The sequence below is a fragment of the Lycorma delicatula genome, chromosome 10, assembly GCF_047948215.1.
Source record: "Lycorma delicatula isolate Av1 chromosome 10, ASM4794821v1, whole genome shotgun sequence".
NCBI lineage: Eukaryota > Metazoa > Arthropoda > Insecta > Hemiptera > Fulgoridae > Lycorma > Lycorma delicatula.
Window position 1 is genome coordinate 3,301,824 of NC_134464.1, and position 16,522 is coordinate 3,318,345.

The following is a 16,522-nucleotide window of genomic DNA, read 5'->3' on the forward strand; positions in this document are numbered from 1 at the left end:
ATTAATAGCCACTCTCAGTTAATGTTTATCCTCTAACCACACATTTTTTTCACAAAAGTAAGTATTTTTGTGCACGCATGCTTTTATGTATGCCGTATCCATTCTATTCTTTCATACCATATCTGTGTGGGGCTTCAGATCAAATTCAGTATGTATGTATACTGCTATCCCCTTCTGAGTTGATGCAGTATAATGCATTTTTTCAGTATAGAAAGGGTCTATTTCTTTACATTATCTGCATATGCTGTACTGCTATGACTCATGTGAAGCTCTTTAGATGAAGCCTCTGTTGTGAACAAAATAAGTGTTACTTCATTTATTAGGGCTGAATGTATCACCTGCATTTCAGTCAGTTCGGCACGATGATATCTAACTATCTGTACGTTAGGCTCAGTAAATGCATTGAGAAGCCACTTAACTCGTCATCTTCCTGGTATGAATGCTTGTAAATCTTAGCTATGGCCATGTCCATTTTTGGATGTAACTTGTGTCAGACGGTTTATAATATTTGCATCTGTGAGACTTCATATACATACCGACATCATATTTCATTTTCATAACGCACATTTATCAACTAAATACATAATTTTTATAATAATTTATAAATATTTAGTGGTTTTTAATTACTAATGATTAATTTATTTATAAACTGGGCAAATTTTCACAAGACTGCTGCGGGTAGTCCAAGGGGGTCTCTCATGACTCCGTGAAAATCTTGAATATATTTTGTAACATTCTGTTTTTAAAAAATGATTTTAAAATTGTGACAGTATTTAAAATTAATATATTGAAAAAGTATGGACAGTTTTTCAGATTCCAGATACAACATGTAATCTATGATAGATAACTGTTTATTAAAATGATAAAATAAACTGTTTACATACAAATTAATAAAATAAGTGGTTCACTCTTCATAAAAAAAAAGTTAATTTATTAAACTTAAATGTTCAAACAATTTTTGTGTTACAGTTCTTCATTAGAAGAAGTACAACTGCTTATGAGAACTCTGTCTGATATTGAAAAATCACTGTATAAATGTACATCTCCGTTACTGTCATTGGCAAAAAAAGTTAGACAGATATCTGGACAACCTCTGCCATTAGTCAGTAGTGAAGAAGCTAAAATTGCACTATTATGGGATAAGTAAGCTTTTCTTTGTCTTTTATTTAATTACTTATTTACTAGTGATTAGATTTTAATTACATATGTGAAATATGTAATGTATGTGTATTTATTTTGTTTTTAATTTGTTAATTAATTACAACATGGAAAAAGTAAATGCACATTTTTCTTGTTTAATAGATTGTCTCGAGATTCAAGCTTTTCTAAACCGTGTTTGAGAAAATTAGATTTTGAAAACAGAGTCGCTTGGAGTGTTTCACCTGAAGGTAGAAAATGTAGAATTCTGTTACTACAAATTAAATCATTGCTTTTAAATGGCCAAGATCTAAAACAAGGTATGCGGTGTTAGAAATAATTATTATTCCTTGTAAATAGCTTAATTATTTCACATACATATATATTTGAGTGTAAGAGCATTACATGCTCTAGAGACGTAGAGTATGTAATGCTCCGTTCCGTTAGTATTTAAATAAAAAATCATCCATGATCTTATTCTAGTAAAGTAATCAGAATACTACAAGGTCTGTTTTTTCAACCTTTGATGTACTATAAAAAAGACAATGACATAACAAAATGATTTTATTACTAAAAGTTGAATATTATATAACTTATTTTTCTACATAATTGCCAAAAAGATTGAAGCATTTGTCGTATCATGATACCAATTTTCCGATGACCTCTTCAAAGAAGTCTGTCGCCAGTTAGGTAAGGTATGTCATGACAGCCTCCTGAAGTTCTTCGTTGGTGGCAAGGTGTTGTCTGCCCAACCATGCCTTCAGTTCTCTAAAAAGTTGAAAATCGCTAGGTGCTAGGTCTGGACTATACGGTGAATGGTCGAAAACTTTCTACTTCAATTGTTTGGAAAGGTCTTGCATCAAGTTTGCATGACACGCAGACCTGGCTCCCGCCCATTTCTTGTTTATCAGAAGTCGAAAAAAAAACACCCTTGTATATAAAGAACATTTTTAGTTTTGTCCTTGGTTTTTCTAGGGATCTCAATCTCTTAAGGTAGCATATTTGTGTATGTTCATATTATGAATGTCTTCAAATATTGTTTTTCATCATCATTTACGAAAAAGTTTTACTTGAAATAGAAAAGTAGCTTTTGTTATGTTGTTTATTAATTGTATGAGGTGTGTTCAAAGAGTAACGAGAATTTTGAAATTTCACAGGTTGTATTAGTCCAATTCTCAGGATTTTTTTGTTGTACTGGTAAACATGGCTGCAAAATATCTGTATATTTTTAGCCATATTGGATGTTTAGTTTGTTATCAGCTGTCAAAAGGATAACACGTGTTTTGTTACAATCGGCAATTTTTTATTTGTATAAATAATGGAATTTGTATTAAATTTTGCTATAAGAATGGAAGAAAGTGTAGCAATGTTTTAAAAATATTAAATATTGCTTTTGGTGAGTCTGCTATGAGTAAAGCAAGGGTTTATGAGTGTTATAAGCATTTTCAAGAAGGTCGTGATGTTGAAGATGATAAGTGCCCCAGACGCCCCAGCACATCAACAATCGATGAAAATGTGGAAAGTGAAAGAAATGATTATGAATGATCGCCGAATCACAATCAGTGAAGTCGCTGATGATATTGAGATATCAATTGGCTCATGCCATGAAATTTTTTTTGTATGCTTTGGGTATGTGCGTGACAAAATGTTTTCCAAAATTGTTGAATTTTGAACAACAACAGTGGCAAATGGAAGCTGCTCAGGAGTCGCTAAATGAAGTCAACAACGATGTAGAATTATTGAAACATGTTATAACATGGGTTTACAGATATGATGTTGAAACTAAGGCTCAGTCGTCCCAGTTGAGGTGTTCTGGATCACCAAGACCGATAAAAGCTCAACAGCTGTGGTCGAATGTGAAGGTTATGCTCACCATATTGTTCGGTTTTAATGGAATAGTGCATCATGAGTTCTTGCCACAAGGTCAAACGATCAATAAGGAGTATTACCTACAAGTTCAACGCCGTTTGCATGAAGCAATCTGAAAAAAAGTCTGAATTTGTGGTGAAACAATTCATGGTTTTTACACCACAATAATGCACTTGCTCATACTCCGTTGCTTGTTCGTCAATTTTTGGCCTAAAACAACACTGTAATGATACCTCAGCCGCCATATTTGCCAGACATGGCCCTGTGTGACTTTTTTCTATTCCCAAAAATAAAGAGAACTTTAAAGGACCGTCATTTTACAACCATAGATGAGATTAAAAGCGAATAGTTAAAAGAACTAAACACTATAGCAAACATCTATACTTATGCATCAGCATAAGTATATAATTTCTAATGGGGACTATTTTGAAGGGGATAACATTAATGTAGACAAATAAATAAAATTCTTTCTAAATAACCTGTTAAAATATTCTCGTCATGTTTTAAACACACCTCGTATGCAATATAATTCTATTTACCTGTACTTCGAATTTTTGAATTAACCAGACTGGTTTTAGCCAATGACATGATGAATTTTATTGAAATTTTCCACTGTTATAATTTGAACTAGATTAATTTAGAGAGAGAAAGAACAAGTTATAAGCTGTATTTTAAATTTCCTGTAAATAAGATTTTTTGACTGACATCAGAGAAATTACTTAATACTAAAAGTTGATTATTTTACTAATCATAAATAAAAATGGAATGATTTTAAATTTGAATCACGAGTTCTACTGTATATTTTCTGCATATCATCAGTTATCTGTTTCATCGAGGATTTATTCCAAGGAAAGGTAATATGTGGAGGTACACAGTACAGTGCATTCAGAAAGTTGCTTGCATTGGAATTTTGAAAGGTAATGACAAAACTAAAATTATTCCTTTGTATTTTTATTTCATTAGTGTGTAAAAACAGGTATTACAGTAACTGGAATTGTTGAAAATTACCTCCTCTAACATCAGTACAATATTGCACATATTATAATTTGTTTTCAAACACTTTAACCGCTTGACATACTGGAATGTCTTGTATATATGTTGTTATTGTGGTTTATAGTTGTCAATCATGCATGGTCTGTTGTGATATACTACTTTTTCCGCTGCCCCTGTGGAAAGTAATCTGGGGAAGTCAGATTGGACAATCGTGCAAGCCACAAACCTCTCGAAATGATTCGTTCACCAAAGACATTTCATAAAATAAGTCATAGACCTTTTAACTTGTGCTGTGGCGCCATCTTGTCAAAATTAACCATGATGATTGATTTCCACTTAACTGACTAATGAAGTTTGTTAAAACAGCACAATAATGATAACTATTAACTGAATTTTTAAAAAAGATTCGACCCACAATGCGCATTCTACTCGCATCGTCCCAGATTTGAGTTTTCACTTTGTGTTACGATTGTTTGTGTAATTCATGAGGGGTTAGTCGTCAACCACAGTCGTGTATTTTTTGAATTATATCCCCTCCCAGATGAATTACACTTCATCTGTAAAACAAACATTATGTCGAGGATACCTATGGAATTTTGGTCAATAAAATGCTTAAACCATTGACAGTAATGTAGTCTTTTGGCATGATCTGAATGTTTCAGTTCTTAAACACTAATTCCAATATTAGGCTGTTTATATGTTAAAGATTATAATGGATTAAAAAGATTAGAATGAATTAAAGAGCTAATTCAGAATATAGGTTATTGTAAATGGTTTTAAAGAGAATTACTACAGAACAGTAATAAAGAATGGTTGGTATCAACCAAATCAGTCGGAAAGTAAAATACAGAATTTTTTTTTTAGTATATGAATCTATTTTAAAAATTTGTTCTGAAGTGTACGTTTGTATCTCTAAATTCATTTTCATGATGAACCAAATTGGATGGAATTTGAATTGAATTTAATTTGATTAATCATTATCTGATTTGTTTAGTTTTTGGGATATCCAGTACTAAACAAAATGAGTATATTAAAGAAATAGTTGATGAAAAAAAAGTTTTAATTTTTTTCATAGCTCTTACTTAAGTTTAAGTTTAGGGGAAAAGTTTCAGTTCTTTTATAGCTTTATGTGTGATAGCAAGTCCAATATCTTGCTGCTGTGCTTACTTACGTATTGACTTTGATGGACTTTCGGCCATAGCACCCAAAATATCAAGTAGCTTCTGTTCATTTAGTTTTGGTGGTCTGCCACTTAGATCAGTGTCTTTAACACAGCTTGTTGCCCAAAATTGTTCAATAAGAGTTCGAACTGCACTGCGGTGAAGAACAGGAATATATGGAAACTTTTCAGAAAGCTTGTGCTTTTCAGTTTATTTGTCACCTTCATGAAAGATGTTTTCAATGAGAAAAATGCATTTCTATACTGTAAGAACCATTACATTTCTTGCAACCATTGATTCCGTTAAACAAAACAACACAAAACATAATAAAGCATATTCAATCACAACTGAACTGATGTCTTGGTTTATATTGAGCAACGCCCAGTGAACTTACAGGGCAACCAACCTAACACCGAAAGAACAGAATGTACCACTTAATTGTAAAGCACTGCAAAGTGACTTTCTGAACACACTGCAGTTATCTTATTTACAGGCAATTCTTCATGTGGAGCTGATATTCCATCATGCTCTCTAGCCTACAAATCTCACTGGAAATCATACATGTAATTCCTGAGATAATCTCAGTTTTATGTGGTGATAAATCTTTGTATATGTAAAAATTTTACTATATATAAAATTGTCAACTTCGTGCTCTTCAATTATCCTATATTAAACAGCAATATTTGTCAGTAATATTTTTTTTGACAGTCATGTGTTTTAATTTTTAATGTTTATCTTTTGTGTACATATTTAATATATCATATAAATACGTAATATTCAACAGGTAATTTTTCATTTTTTCAGCATCAGATTTATTAGAAGAAGCACAGTCACTATTAAAAGAATCGCAGTTATTATCAGAACAACAAAAATCATCTACAACCACACAAAAGAAAATAAAAGCTATAAATTTACCTGAAATAAAATTGTGGCCGATACATGATTTAATTTCACTTAAATTAAATACTGTCGTTAGAAAATATTTAATTGAAAATTCATCGATTCAAAAGAATCAACAAAATATTGATAATGAAACAATGGAAGTAGATGATAATACTGAAAACAATGATAGTAGTAAAATTATAATCGAAGCGATACCAAGATTTAAATTGAATGAAGCTTTTTGTAAATGGACAAATTGGTTACAAACATTTCCACCCGGGATATTAGCATTAGTAAATAAAGTTACTAATCAAGAGATAATTGATAAGCCGATCGCTTATCATCAGCATGTTGCAAGTGTTTTACTTGAACAGTTTAATAAGTCAACTGCTGTTAAAAATTCTGATGTTTGGTTGAACTGGTGTATAACCGATGAAAAAGATGAAGAAAATTTACCTTTGGATGAATATATTCAAGAAAACAAGGTATGGTTTAAAACAAGCAACAAGAAAACAAGCCTATTATTAAAGTAATAATATATATTATTTGTATTTGGTACAGTACTCTATTTTTAAATTGTATTAATAGCATTTTTCTTTTTAATTTTTTATGCGAGTCAATATTATGTGATAAACGTAATGTAATAGTGACCGTAAATCTAAAAACTGGTCAAACATGACTGATAACTAGTAAATTTTGATCTATATGCCCATTAATGTGATCTTTACTAATAAGCCTTAATGCTGTGGCATTAGAGTCTATATCCAAGTCATGATAATATACAAGCTGCTATCCTATGGTTGCTTAATATTAATAAAATCAGCAAATATAAATTTGCTGCTAATGAAACTATCCCTTGGCCACTTGGTTGGTGTGAGTATGTTCTTAACTATATTTTGCTGAATTGTAGAACTGATAAATTACTTTACAGAGATATATCAGATAAATTTAAAGATAAATAATCAATCGGTTACTTTCACTTTAGAAATTTATATTACTGATAAGTGAGAATAAATACAAATTAAAATGTTTGTTTTGGAGCAAGAAAAAACTTACTAATATAACATTTACAATTTAGTTTTACCATTCCTAATTAAAACTATCTTTTTAATGTGTTAAATTTATTGTTGGTTTATTAAAGTTAATACAGAACTAAAAAAATTATTGTTATTATTGTCAGCAGTGGGAGAATAATATTGCGATGATATTACTCCTCCTACTTGACATAATAGATAGTGCAAGTATATGTGTTCATGCAACATACACTGATTCTCTCTTTTATCACCGTAATAACTTGAATCGTCTGAAACTTGAAAGAATCGTACTTATTAACACTGACATATTCATTTTTTGACTTTTCTTCTCAATACTAAATGTACAAAAAAGAATATCAGAGTTTTAGAGGTATTTAAAATTTCCTAACTTAGACTTACAGTAATAAATCATAAATAAACTGAAAGAGTAACTTACAGTTTTTCCTTACAAGTATTCAATGTGAGCTCTTTTCCTTGCATGGCACACATCCAACCGTTAGAAGAGTTTACCCCATTCTTAACCAGCACGTCTGGAGTAATGGCATTGACAGGTGTTTCAATCCTGTAACTCTAATCGGATAGATCAGTAGATAGTGGAGACACATATGCTTTTTTCTGTTTAGCCTCTGAAACCGCTGTAAGGTATTACTTCAGAGGGTGAATGAGGATGATATGTATGAATGTAAATGAAGTAGTCTTGTACAGTCTCAGGAGACAGATATACTAGAGCTATATAAAATCCCAAAGGAAAAAGTTACACAGGGTCAGATAGGTTGGAGGCCAACACAAACAAGCTGTGTCATCAGGTCCATGCTGACTGATCCAGTGATCAGGGAAAGTGTCATTCAGCTGATCTTGTACAGAGTTATGCCGGTGCTTAAGGCACACCATTTTGTTGCCAAATAAAATTCTCTGGTCCATCTTGACATGTCCAAGAGCTATGTACACAGCATTTGTAAATAAGCGATTCCTGTTATGTTTGTTTCGGTAAAAAAGAACAGCTTGTAAATTTGTCGTCAGTGTATTACACAGAAAACATTTAATTTTGGGGCTTCCCTTTTGCATCGTAAGAGTTCATGGGGATTTTCTGACCCACAGAAATTATATGTGTTAATAATTTCTTTTAAAGTATAATGTTGACTCATCACTAAATACCATATGGTTAAAATGTCATCATCATCGTCATACTACAACATTTTAGTGTGAAGTCTGCATGCACAGCGCAGTTGATAGGCTTCAAACAGCTGTAAATTGTATGGAACTTTTATGTAAGAGTATCCTTGAAACATTTTACACAACATTATCGTCGACATTGCTAGTTTGCGGCCAGCCTTCTTAGCAGATTTTTTTAGGACTATGCAGGAAAGACTTCCTATCATGATAAACACTTTCTTCTGACATTGTCAGCCATCCTGTTTTTTTGCCTTTACAGACATCCAGTTGTTTCAAATTGATTATGCCATCGAAGAGTATTATTGTTGCATAAGAGTATTACTGTCACTTTATTAAACTTTCTATTGAACACACCTTGAACTGTAACTATAGATTCACATTTAGCACACTGCCAAGAATGTAAGGCTCTCTGTTCTGTAGTCACAGAACAGAAAGTGGGGTGCTGAGAAGTGGAATTAATATGTGATCATGCGTACTACTAATACTTGTTTTTTGATCCTTGCCTTAAATCAACACTGTACACTTTGTCCAAGAGATATAACAAATTTAGATCTCTATAGTCTTTTTTGTAGACCTCTGTATAGGTTTTTATAGAATTATAATCCCTCAGATCAGATCACACCCTGATAGGAATATGCCTTTGTGAATTGATCTTGAGAGACGTTTCTTCTCATCCCGTCATCTGTTTTTCATTGGGATTGTATTATCCTCTACCCTGGTACCATGTGTTAGCTGGTACAGCACCTAATTCTTATTTATACTCAGGGATGTGACTGTCTTCGGAACTGTTTATGGTTGTAAAAATAAAAAAAATAGTGGCTGAACTGTCAAGCTTCTTGTGTAGTATGGATATAAATTTTAATTATACAACTGATTGGCATTGTAATAATTTTAATCCGGTTTATAATCACAATTTAAAAAATTTAATATTATTTTAGATTTTAACTATTATTTCTTTCTATAGCTTAGAAAATTTCTTAGAAATTTCATTCCTTTTTCGGCTTATAAGTAAATAATCTAGTTACGTTTTACTTTTAATTTTTTTTTGTTTTGGTTTATAGAACTTGTAAGATTATTTATGAATTTAATTGCTTTATTTTTTAACTTTTTTTTCCAGGAGTTAAGAAATATATTATCACCTTTATTATCATTATCAGTTGTGTCGCTCTTATTACCAGATTCCAGTAATGCTGCATCTATGGTGTCATTACGGGCACATCAAGATCGATCTGTTTTATTGAATACTCTCAAGACAACATTATGGAGAAATATATCTGTTTTATCGACACAACAGCTAAACTATCTGTATGAACTTATTTTTTAAATTTTATACATGTGGTGTGTGCCTGTGTGTATGCACATGTGTGCATATTTTATACATTAATAGTTTTAGTTACCATTGTAAGATAATGGAGATTACATTTATTATATATTTATTCTGTAGTGTGTTGTGGATGAAGAGTAATTTGTTTGACCATTATGTTAGCTGTGCCAGTCCAAAATAGCTACATTGATTTTTCTTGAACTGCTCATTCTGAGAACAGTAGCCATTTCTTCCTCATTAACTTACAAAATTAAATTGATAAAGTGGAAATTAAAATAAAACCAAACAGAATTGTTAAATTAATTGATTCTGAAAATTACTACATTAGAAATAATTGCAAACATTGTTTCCAAGGACACTTTTTTCTTTTGCTTGCCACATAAGCTTGAAGCTTGTGCGTGGAATATAGAAATGTAGCGTATGAAAAATACCATGCCTGACCGGGATTCAAACCCAGGAACTCCGGATGAAAAGCCGAGACTTGACATCATTGTTTTGATTGATGATTGCCAAGAACATTATAACAAAAAATAAAAACATTAAATAAACATTAAACAAAAACAATATTTAAACATAACTTTACATTATTATCCCACATGCATGTGTGTGTGTGTGTGTGTGTGTGTGTGTGTGTGTGTGTGTGTGTGTGTGTGTGTGTGTTGAAAGATTTGTTGTTTTTTAATTTTTTGTTATTAAGTGTCCAGAGGGAAATTATATAATATAAGTTTAAAAAAGCAGCATAAATATTTAATAGTATATTAAGAAGGGTTATAATGTCATATGGCAGCAGAAGAAAATTTCAAACATAAAAATTAGGTTTAAAGATAAAGTAAAACATTGAGAAGTATCTTATCATGTAATCACCAAGAGAAAAAGTATCTTAAAAAGATACTTTTAAAATTGTAATAAGATTCAGCCTCTTAAAATGAAGTTTTTTAGAGAGTGTGGATGCATTATAAAAGGTAGAGTGAGGAACAAGAATGTCAGAAGTGAACTGGCTGTTCAACTTTTACTTAAGAAAATAGAACTTATAGACCATTTTTTTCTCAAAGTGGCAGGTAATGCCCCCTTGTGAGCATTGGAAGCCTTCAGGGAGGAGGGCAGTAGAATGCCCACAGAAAATTGGGGATGTTCAGGTGGTCTAGGTAGGCAATGGCTGACTACCTAAAAATTGTACCTTAAAATTTTTCAATTGAAGCTTTGTTTTAATTATTGTATTGTTATATTAAATATGCTATCGCTATTGTTAAATAACTATATAGATAAAATTGTCATTTTTTTAAAGCAATTTCAATAGAAATACACTAAGTATCATTTATAGTGACATCAGATATAGTGACCAAAAACCTGTTTCTTGGTTGGTTTGGTATGCTGTTAATATATAAATACAGAATGTGTATTGTTTATAATTACATCGATTGTAGTAACATATCTGTTATTATGACCTATTTTTTCTACTGCAATGTAACATTTTATCACTTATGATGGACAGAAGTGACTCGTCATTATCTACATTGTAGCTACAGAAATATTTTGACAGTTAAAATTAGTCACCTTTTCCTCTTTACCTGCATATGTATATATAGTTCTTGTTTTTTTAATCTTCTTCCTGTACTAGATTATTGTAAACTGAAACGGCTACATTCAGTTGTTATTTGCTGTGAGCATATCATATCGTGCAGGTACAGTATTTTATTTTACATATTCTGTGTAATTCATTTAATAGTGATTTAATTATGACTTTGTGAAAAACATTTATGATAAAGGAAAAGGTCCACATTATCTGGTGGTTAGAGATTGGTGAAACTAGTAAGGATATTGCCCAAGAATTAGGGTTTCGCCTAATTCTACAATATCTACAATATTGGTAATATGGAAGAACTGTGAAAAAATTAGAAAAATTTTGAAACAAATTCTATGAAATCAAAAATATTATGGCCTAGTCAACATAATGATGCAGACTAAGTGCTGTTAAAATACGAGAGGGCTAGTGACATCCCTATTAGTGGCCCTAATAGGGAAACTAAGGCCTTAAGGCTTTAAACAAAGGGATTGCAAACTAAGGTGAACGATTTTTGTGAAAAATTTGGTAAACCATGTGAAATAACTTCAGCTTAGATACAATGGTTCCATCAGTGTCATGATATTGTGTAGGGGAGAATAAGCAGTGAGGCCGCAGCAGCTCCAAACCGGTGTTCAGAAAAATGGCTAGAAACATTTGGCCAAAATTAAAAGAAGGGGCTGGCTATTCGGATGAAAAAATCTATGATGCTGATGAATCTGGTCATTTTTTTTAAACTGACGCCAGAAAGAACCCTTCAGTTTAAACGTGAAATGTGTTTGGTGGAAAAATTATCAAAAGAAAGACTGACAGTACTAATTGTTACAAATATGACTGGAACCGACAAAAAAAACTTCTGTTTATAGAGAAAAGTGCTAAACCCCGATGTTTTAAAAATTTTAAATTGCTTCTTGTTATGTACAAAAGTAACAAGAAAGCTTGGATGACAAGTAATATCTTTACGTCTTGGTTATGAAAATGGGACCGTGAATTAAAGATTGAAAATGACAAAATACTGCTGCTCATTGCCAACTGTCCAGCTCATCCACATGTTGAAAATCTTTCGTGTTAGTGAAATTAATGCTGAAAACAACAGCAGTCTTACAGCCCTTAGATAAAGGCGTGATCAAGTTGGTAAAAGACCACTACAAAACACACCTAATTTTACAAATGATACAGAATTTAGATAAAAAAAAAGAAAATACAAATAACTGATCTGGATGCTGTAATTATGTTAGAAAGATCATGGGATGAGGTTTCTCCGCTGACTATTAAAAATTGCTTTTGGCATGAAGGATTTTTACCATAGGCTGGTGAAGTTACTGACGTCGCATGCGACAAAGAATCGTTAACAGAATGGGACAATAGTATACAAACCGATTGTTGTGAAATGCATTGTTTGAAGTTTATCAAGAGGTTGACAAAGATTTTGAAACGCATGAAAACCGTTTGCCAATTTCTCAGTTTTGCAGTAATTGCTAATTAAGAAACAGAGAGTGTGTTTTGATTTATAAAAAAACCTTCAAAAGCTGTATTAAACATAAAATTTTCAAAATAAAGCAAACTAGCCAGCTTTTTGCAGAAAAAATAATTTTTACAATTTTTTCTTATTTCTTTTACTGTACCATATTTGTCTTTATTATTGCTTTTTTTGTTTTTTTATATTATTTTGTTACAGAAATAAATTATTATTATTTCACTGTATTACAATACCTGTGTAGATGGCATATTGAAGTTGTACCGCTAAGTTAAACCTAAACATTGGTTATAGTGACTATCGGTTATAATGACCTAAAATCATCAGTTTTTTTGGAGATCACTAGAAACGATATTTACTGTACTTCCAAATATGATTAAATATTAGTTTTAATTGCTCTCATTTAAAATGTAAGTTTCAGCTCAGAAATAGGATATGTCCATGTTTAAAAACAGTAATTGCAATTGCTGTTTTTAAGAGTACATCTTATCTTAAAAAGAGCAATTGCAATTATTATTTTTAACAGATGGTAAGTTTAGAAATTTTGTGGGGTGCTAGAAACTATTTGATTCTCAATGTGGGCAGTGGGCGAAAAGTTTGAGAATCTATGGTATAGACAAAGATGGTGTGATCACTTAGACAGGATACCACATAAACAACTACCACTGGCTGCAATGAATTCCCACTCTGATGGAAAGTGAGACGTTGAAAGATCATGGAAGGGATGGGTATTAGAACCCTTGTCAGCACAGGAGAAGAGGACTATGGGTGCTATTTTTTTCAACTTGAAAAATCAAAATTGTTTGATATTTATGAAATGATTTACCAAATAAAAGGGTTAAGTAGGATTTTATCAGTGTAAAGATGTGCCGAATGTTTAATTGTTTGTCATTGTAAACATCTACTTCTATAACATAGTAAATTGAATTTTAGGAATTTGATTTTTTTTTATTGATTGACTAATTTATTGATACTTCTGTTTTAGGAAAAATGAAGAATCTTGTGTTAAAACATCTTTTGAAAATTTTACAAATGCATTAGAATGTTCGCTACAAAGTAAAGGTTATTTATCTAAATCAAATGAAGAGATGGAAGTTGATTCGGCTCAAGATGAAACAAATGTATTAAATAGAATTAGTAATGGTCTAAGTAAACTTATTCAAGCTAAAGATGGTAAAAAATCATGGTATACAAGACCCAGTGACGCTAATGATCCAATTGAAGCATTACCACAGACTTTATCATCTGTTTTTAATTCATTAAATGAATTGAATTCAATTAATGATGATATTGAAAAATGGATTTTAATCGGCCAGTCTTGGGCTTATCTTGGTCTTACACAACTTATATTATTTTCCTGCATTGAAATTGTTGATTCTGTACATAAAAATGCTCTCAAATTACAATATGCCATTGAAGAGGTTAGTTTACTATTTAGTTTAAAAATATTAATTTATTTATGAGGTAACCCCGTAAGCTCTTGAGTATTTGTTTTCGTTTTCGTTTGATTTATTATTATTTTTTTAAGTAAATTGCTTTACCGATTCATATGATATTTTAAAACTCTCTGGATAGTTTTTTAGCTTTATTAAATTAGGAATTGTAAGCAAGTGTGTGTAAAGTGAGAATACCCCTAGTGTGTTGCATTGATCGTAAGATCAGTTTTGTTTTTAATTAGAATGGTGGTTGAAAATTATCAAGGAGCTGCTGGCAAACTTAAAAACATTTTTCTGCTTGATATCTGGAGACTTATGTGTTATAAATCAATCATCCAGTAGATAGATTACTTTTTATGGATAAAAGCTTACCTAAGAGAAAACAACACAAAATTAAACTTATTTATTAAAAAAGTACTATTCATAAATTACATTAAATTCACATGGTAAAAAGTCACAATCTTAATATACATTTTTTTAGTTATAAATTTTTGGTATTTTATAAGTGAAAGTGAAATAATTTTTTTTTAAATTTTAATCTATTTGAAAAGCAAATTCAGATACATGTCAGAATGTTGTATATGTTTAATATCTTTTAGAATATTAATAAAGTGTTTGTATTTCATCATTAGATTAAAATTGAGGTCTTAGCACTTATAAATTTACTTATTTAGGATAAATTTTACTAAACAAATTAAATGAATAAAAATTAAGCCAAAGAATTTAAAATAGTTTTTTAGACATCTTTTACAGGAATATTATTTCCTGGAAAGAAGCCATGATTGTGTTAATATTTTTGTTGAGTTAATTCATTCACTGAGGTTTCATTTCAAAGGATAAAAATAAAATGATGAGATTTTAAATAATCTTTCTTTTCAAAAATGTTTTTTTTTTTAATTTTGACCAAACTTCTGTTATTTTTCATTATTAGTAATATTGTTAATTAAAAATTATTTGGTACTTCTCTTTTTATTAAAGAGAAGTAATGATATGGATAATAGTGAATTTAAATTGTATTTCTTTTTTTTCAGAGAGAGTATTTGGAGCGTATATTATGTGTAGAAAATGTACAGTGCATTATTGAAGGACGATCTTGGTTTCCGTTTAAAAAAGATTTAATAATTAAATGTGAAAATCTATTACAAAAAGAAGATGAGTTAAAAAAGTTTGTAGCTGTACGACCAGATCCACCGTTATTTAGTTCATTAATTAAAGAACTTCTACATGCATCACGTAGCCTTTGTTCTGCTGGTAATGTTAGAAACATTATAGAAAATCTTGTAACATGTTTTTATCAGTGGGATAAACAATTATCTGATAAGATATTAAATGAAACTAAAATGTGGTTGCAGTCAATTGATACATTTACTTCAAAATTTAGTTCAGATTTTGGTACATGGTATCCTGATATTACTACTCCTATTTTAGTTGCTATTGCCCAGGTAAGAGTTATACATTTTATTTTTTGTGGTGTTATGTATATAATTAATTATAAGTATATATATATGAGGTCTGTAAATAAAATAATGAGAATGGTTCAGAAATTCTTTTTATTTACAATCCAATTATATATGGAATCTATCACCATTGAAATAGTTCCCTTGGGAAGACGCGCAATGCTTGAAACTGTTTTCTCACTTTTCATAGCAGTGTAGAAACTGGAATATCCTTAAGACGGTCGGTTACATTTTTTTTTATTTCTACTGTTCCAAAATGGTGCCCTTTGAGGGGTTTTTTTCACCTCAAGTCGGAAACAGGAAAAGACATATACTTAGTACTGTACTGTGTGTGGCTAGCCGCATAATAGAAATTTTGTTAATTTTTATGACTACATATTTTTATGTTTACAGTTTTAATGTTTTAACTTTAATGTATGATTTTTGAAAAAGAAGAGTTTTATTAACTGATGATGAGGGAAACCCTTGAAAGCGCTTTTATGAAATAACAAGCATAAGGTAAGAAGCGTTATTGAATTCTGTACTCTTGGTGGTAAACTGTTTTATACTTTTGTCTTTAATATACGAGGTGTGGCTGTTAAATAGCGAGACTAATGCTGCTACAGAAGAACTGTGCATGCGTCAAATTCAGATGACCGACAGCTGTGTAGCATGAAGCCTTCTCTTTTGATTGTTGCCACTCCAGTTTCTGTAGACATATTAGTCTGGCCGTGGCCTTCATTTGGATAACATCTGTTTCTTGTTTTGCTGAAATAATGATAAGTTATTAGAGCAAAGAATTGTGAAATTTCATATAAACTTGGAAAAACCGCTACTGAAACTTATCTTTTATAAAAATAGTATATGGCAATGAATGTTTATCACATGCATGGGTTTTTGAGTGGTTTAAGCATTTCCAAGATGGCCAAGAAGACATTGAAGATGATGTTCCAGGTTGCCCTTCCATGTCAAAAACAGATAAAAGTATTAAAGAAATTGGTAATCTGATCCGATCTGACCATCAAACTATTAATCAATGT

The 16,522-nt window shown here is 31.0% G+C and overlaps 1 protein-coding gene across 1 annotated transcript in view; it reads left to right on the plus strand.

Annotated features, from left to right (window-relative positions):
- LOC142331549 (midasin) overlaps window positions 1-16,522 on the plus strand; it is a 640,891-nt gene that overhangs the window by 543,260 nt on the left and 81,109 nt on the right. Inside the window, exons 43-48 of the mRNA XM_075377535.1 lie at window positions 970-1,143; window positions 1,303-1,457; window positions 5,964-6,526; window positions 9,366-9,553; window positions 13,596-14,031; window positions 15,078-15,488. Of these exons, the coding sequence (XP_075233650.1) occupies window positions 970-1,143; window positions 1,303-1,457; window positions 5,964-6,526; window positions 9,366-9,553; window positions 13,596-14,031; window positions 15,078-15,488 (1,927 nt within the window). The remainder of the gene's footprint in view (window positions 1-969; window positions 1,144-1,302; window positions 1,458-5,963; window positions 6,527-9,365; window positions 9,554-13,595; window positions 14,032-15,077; window positions 15,489-16,522) is intronic.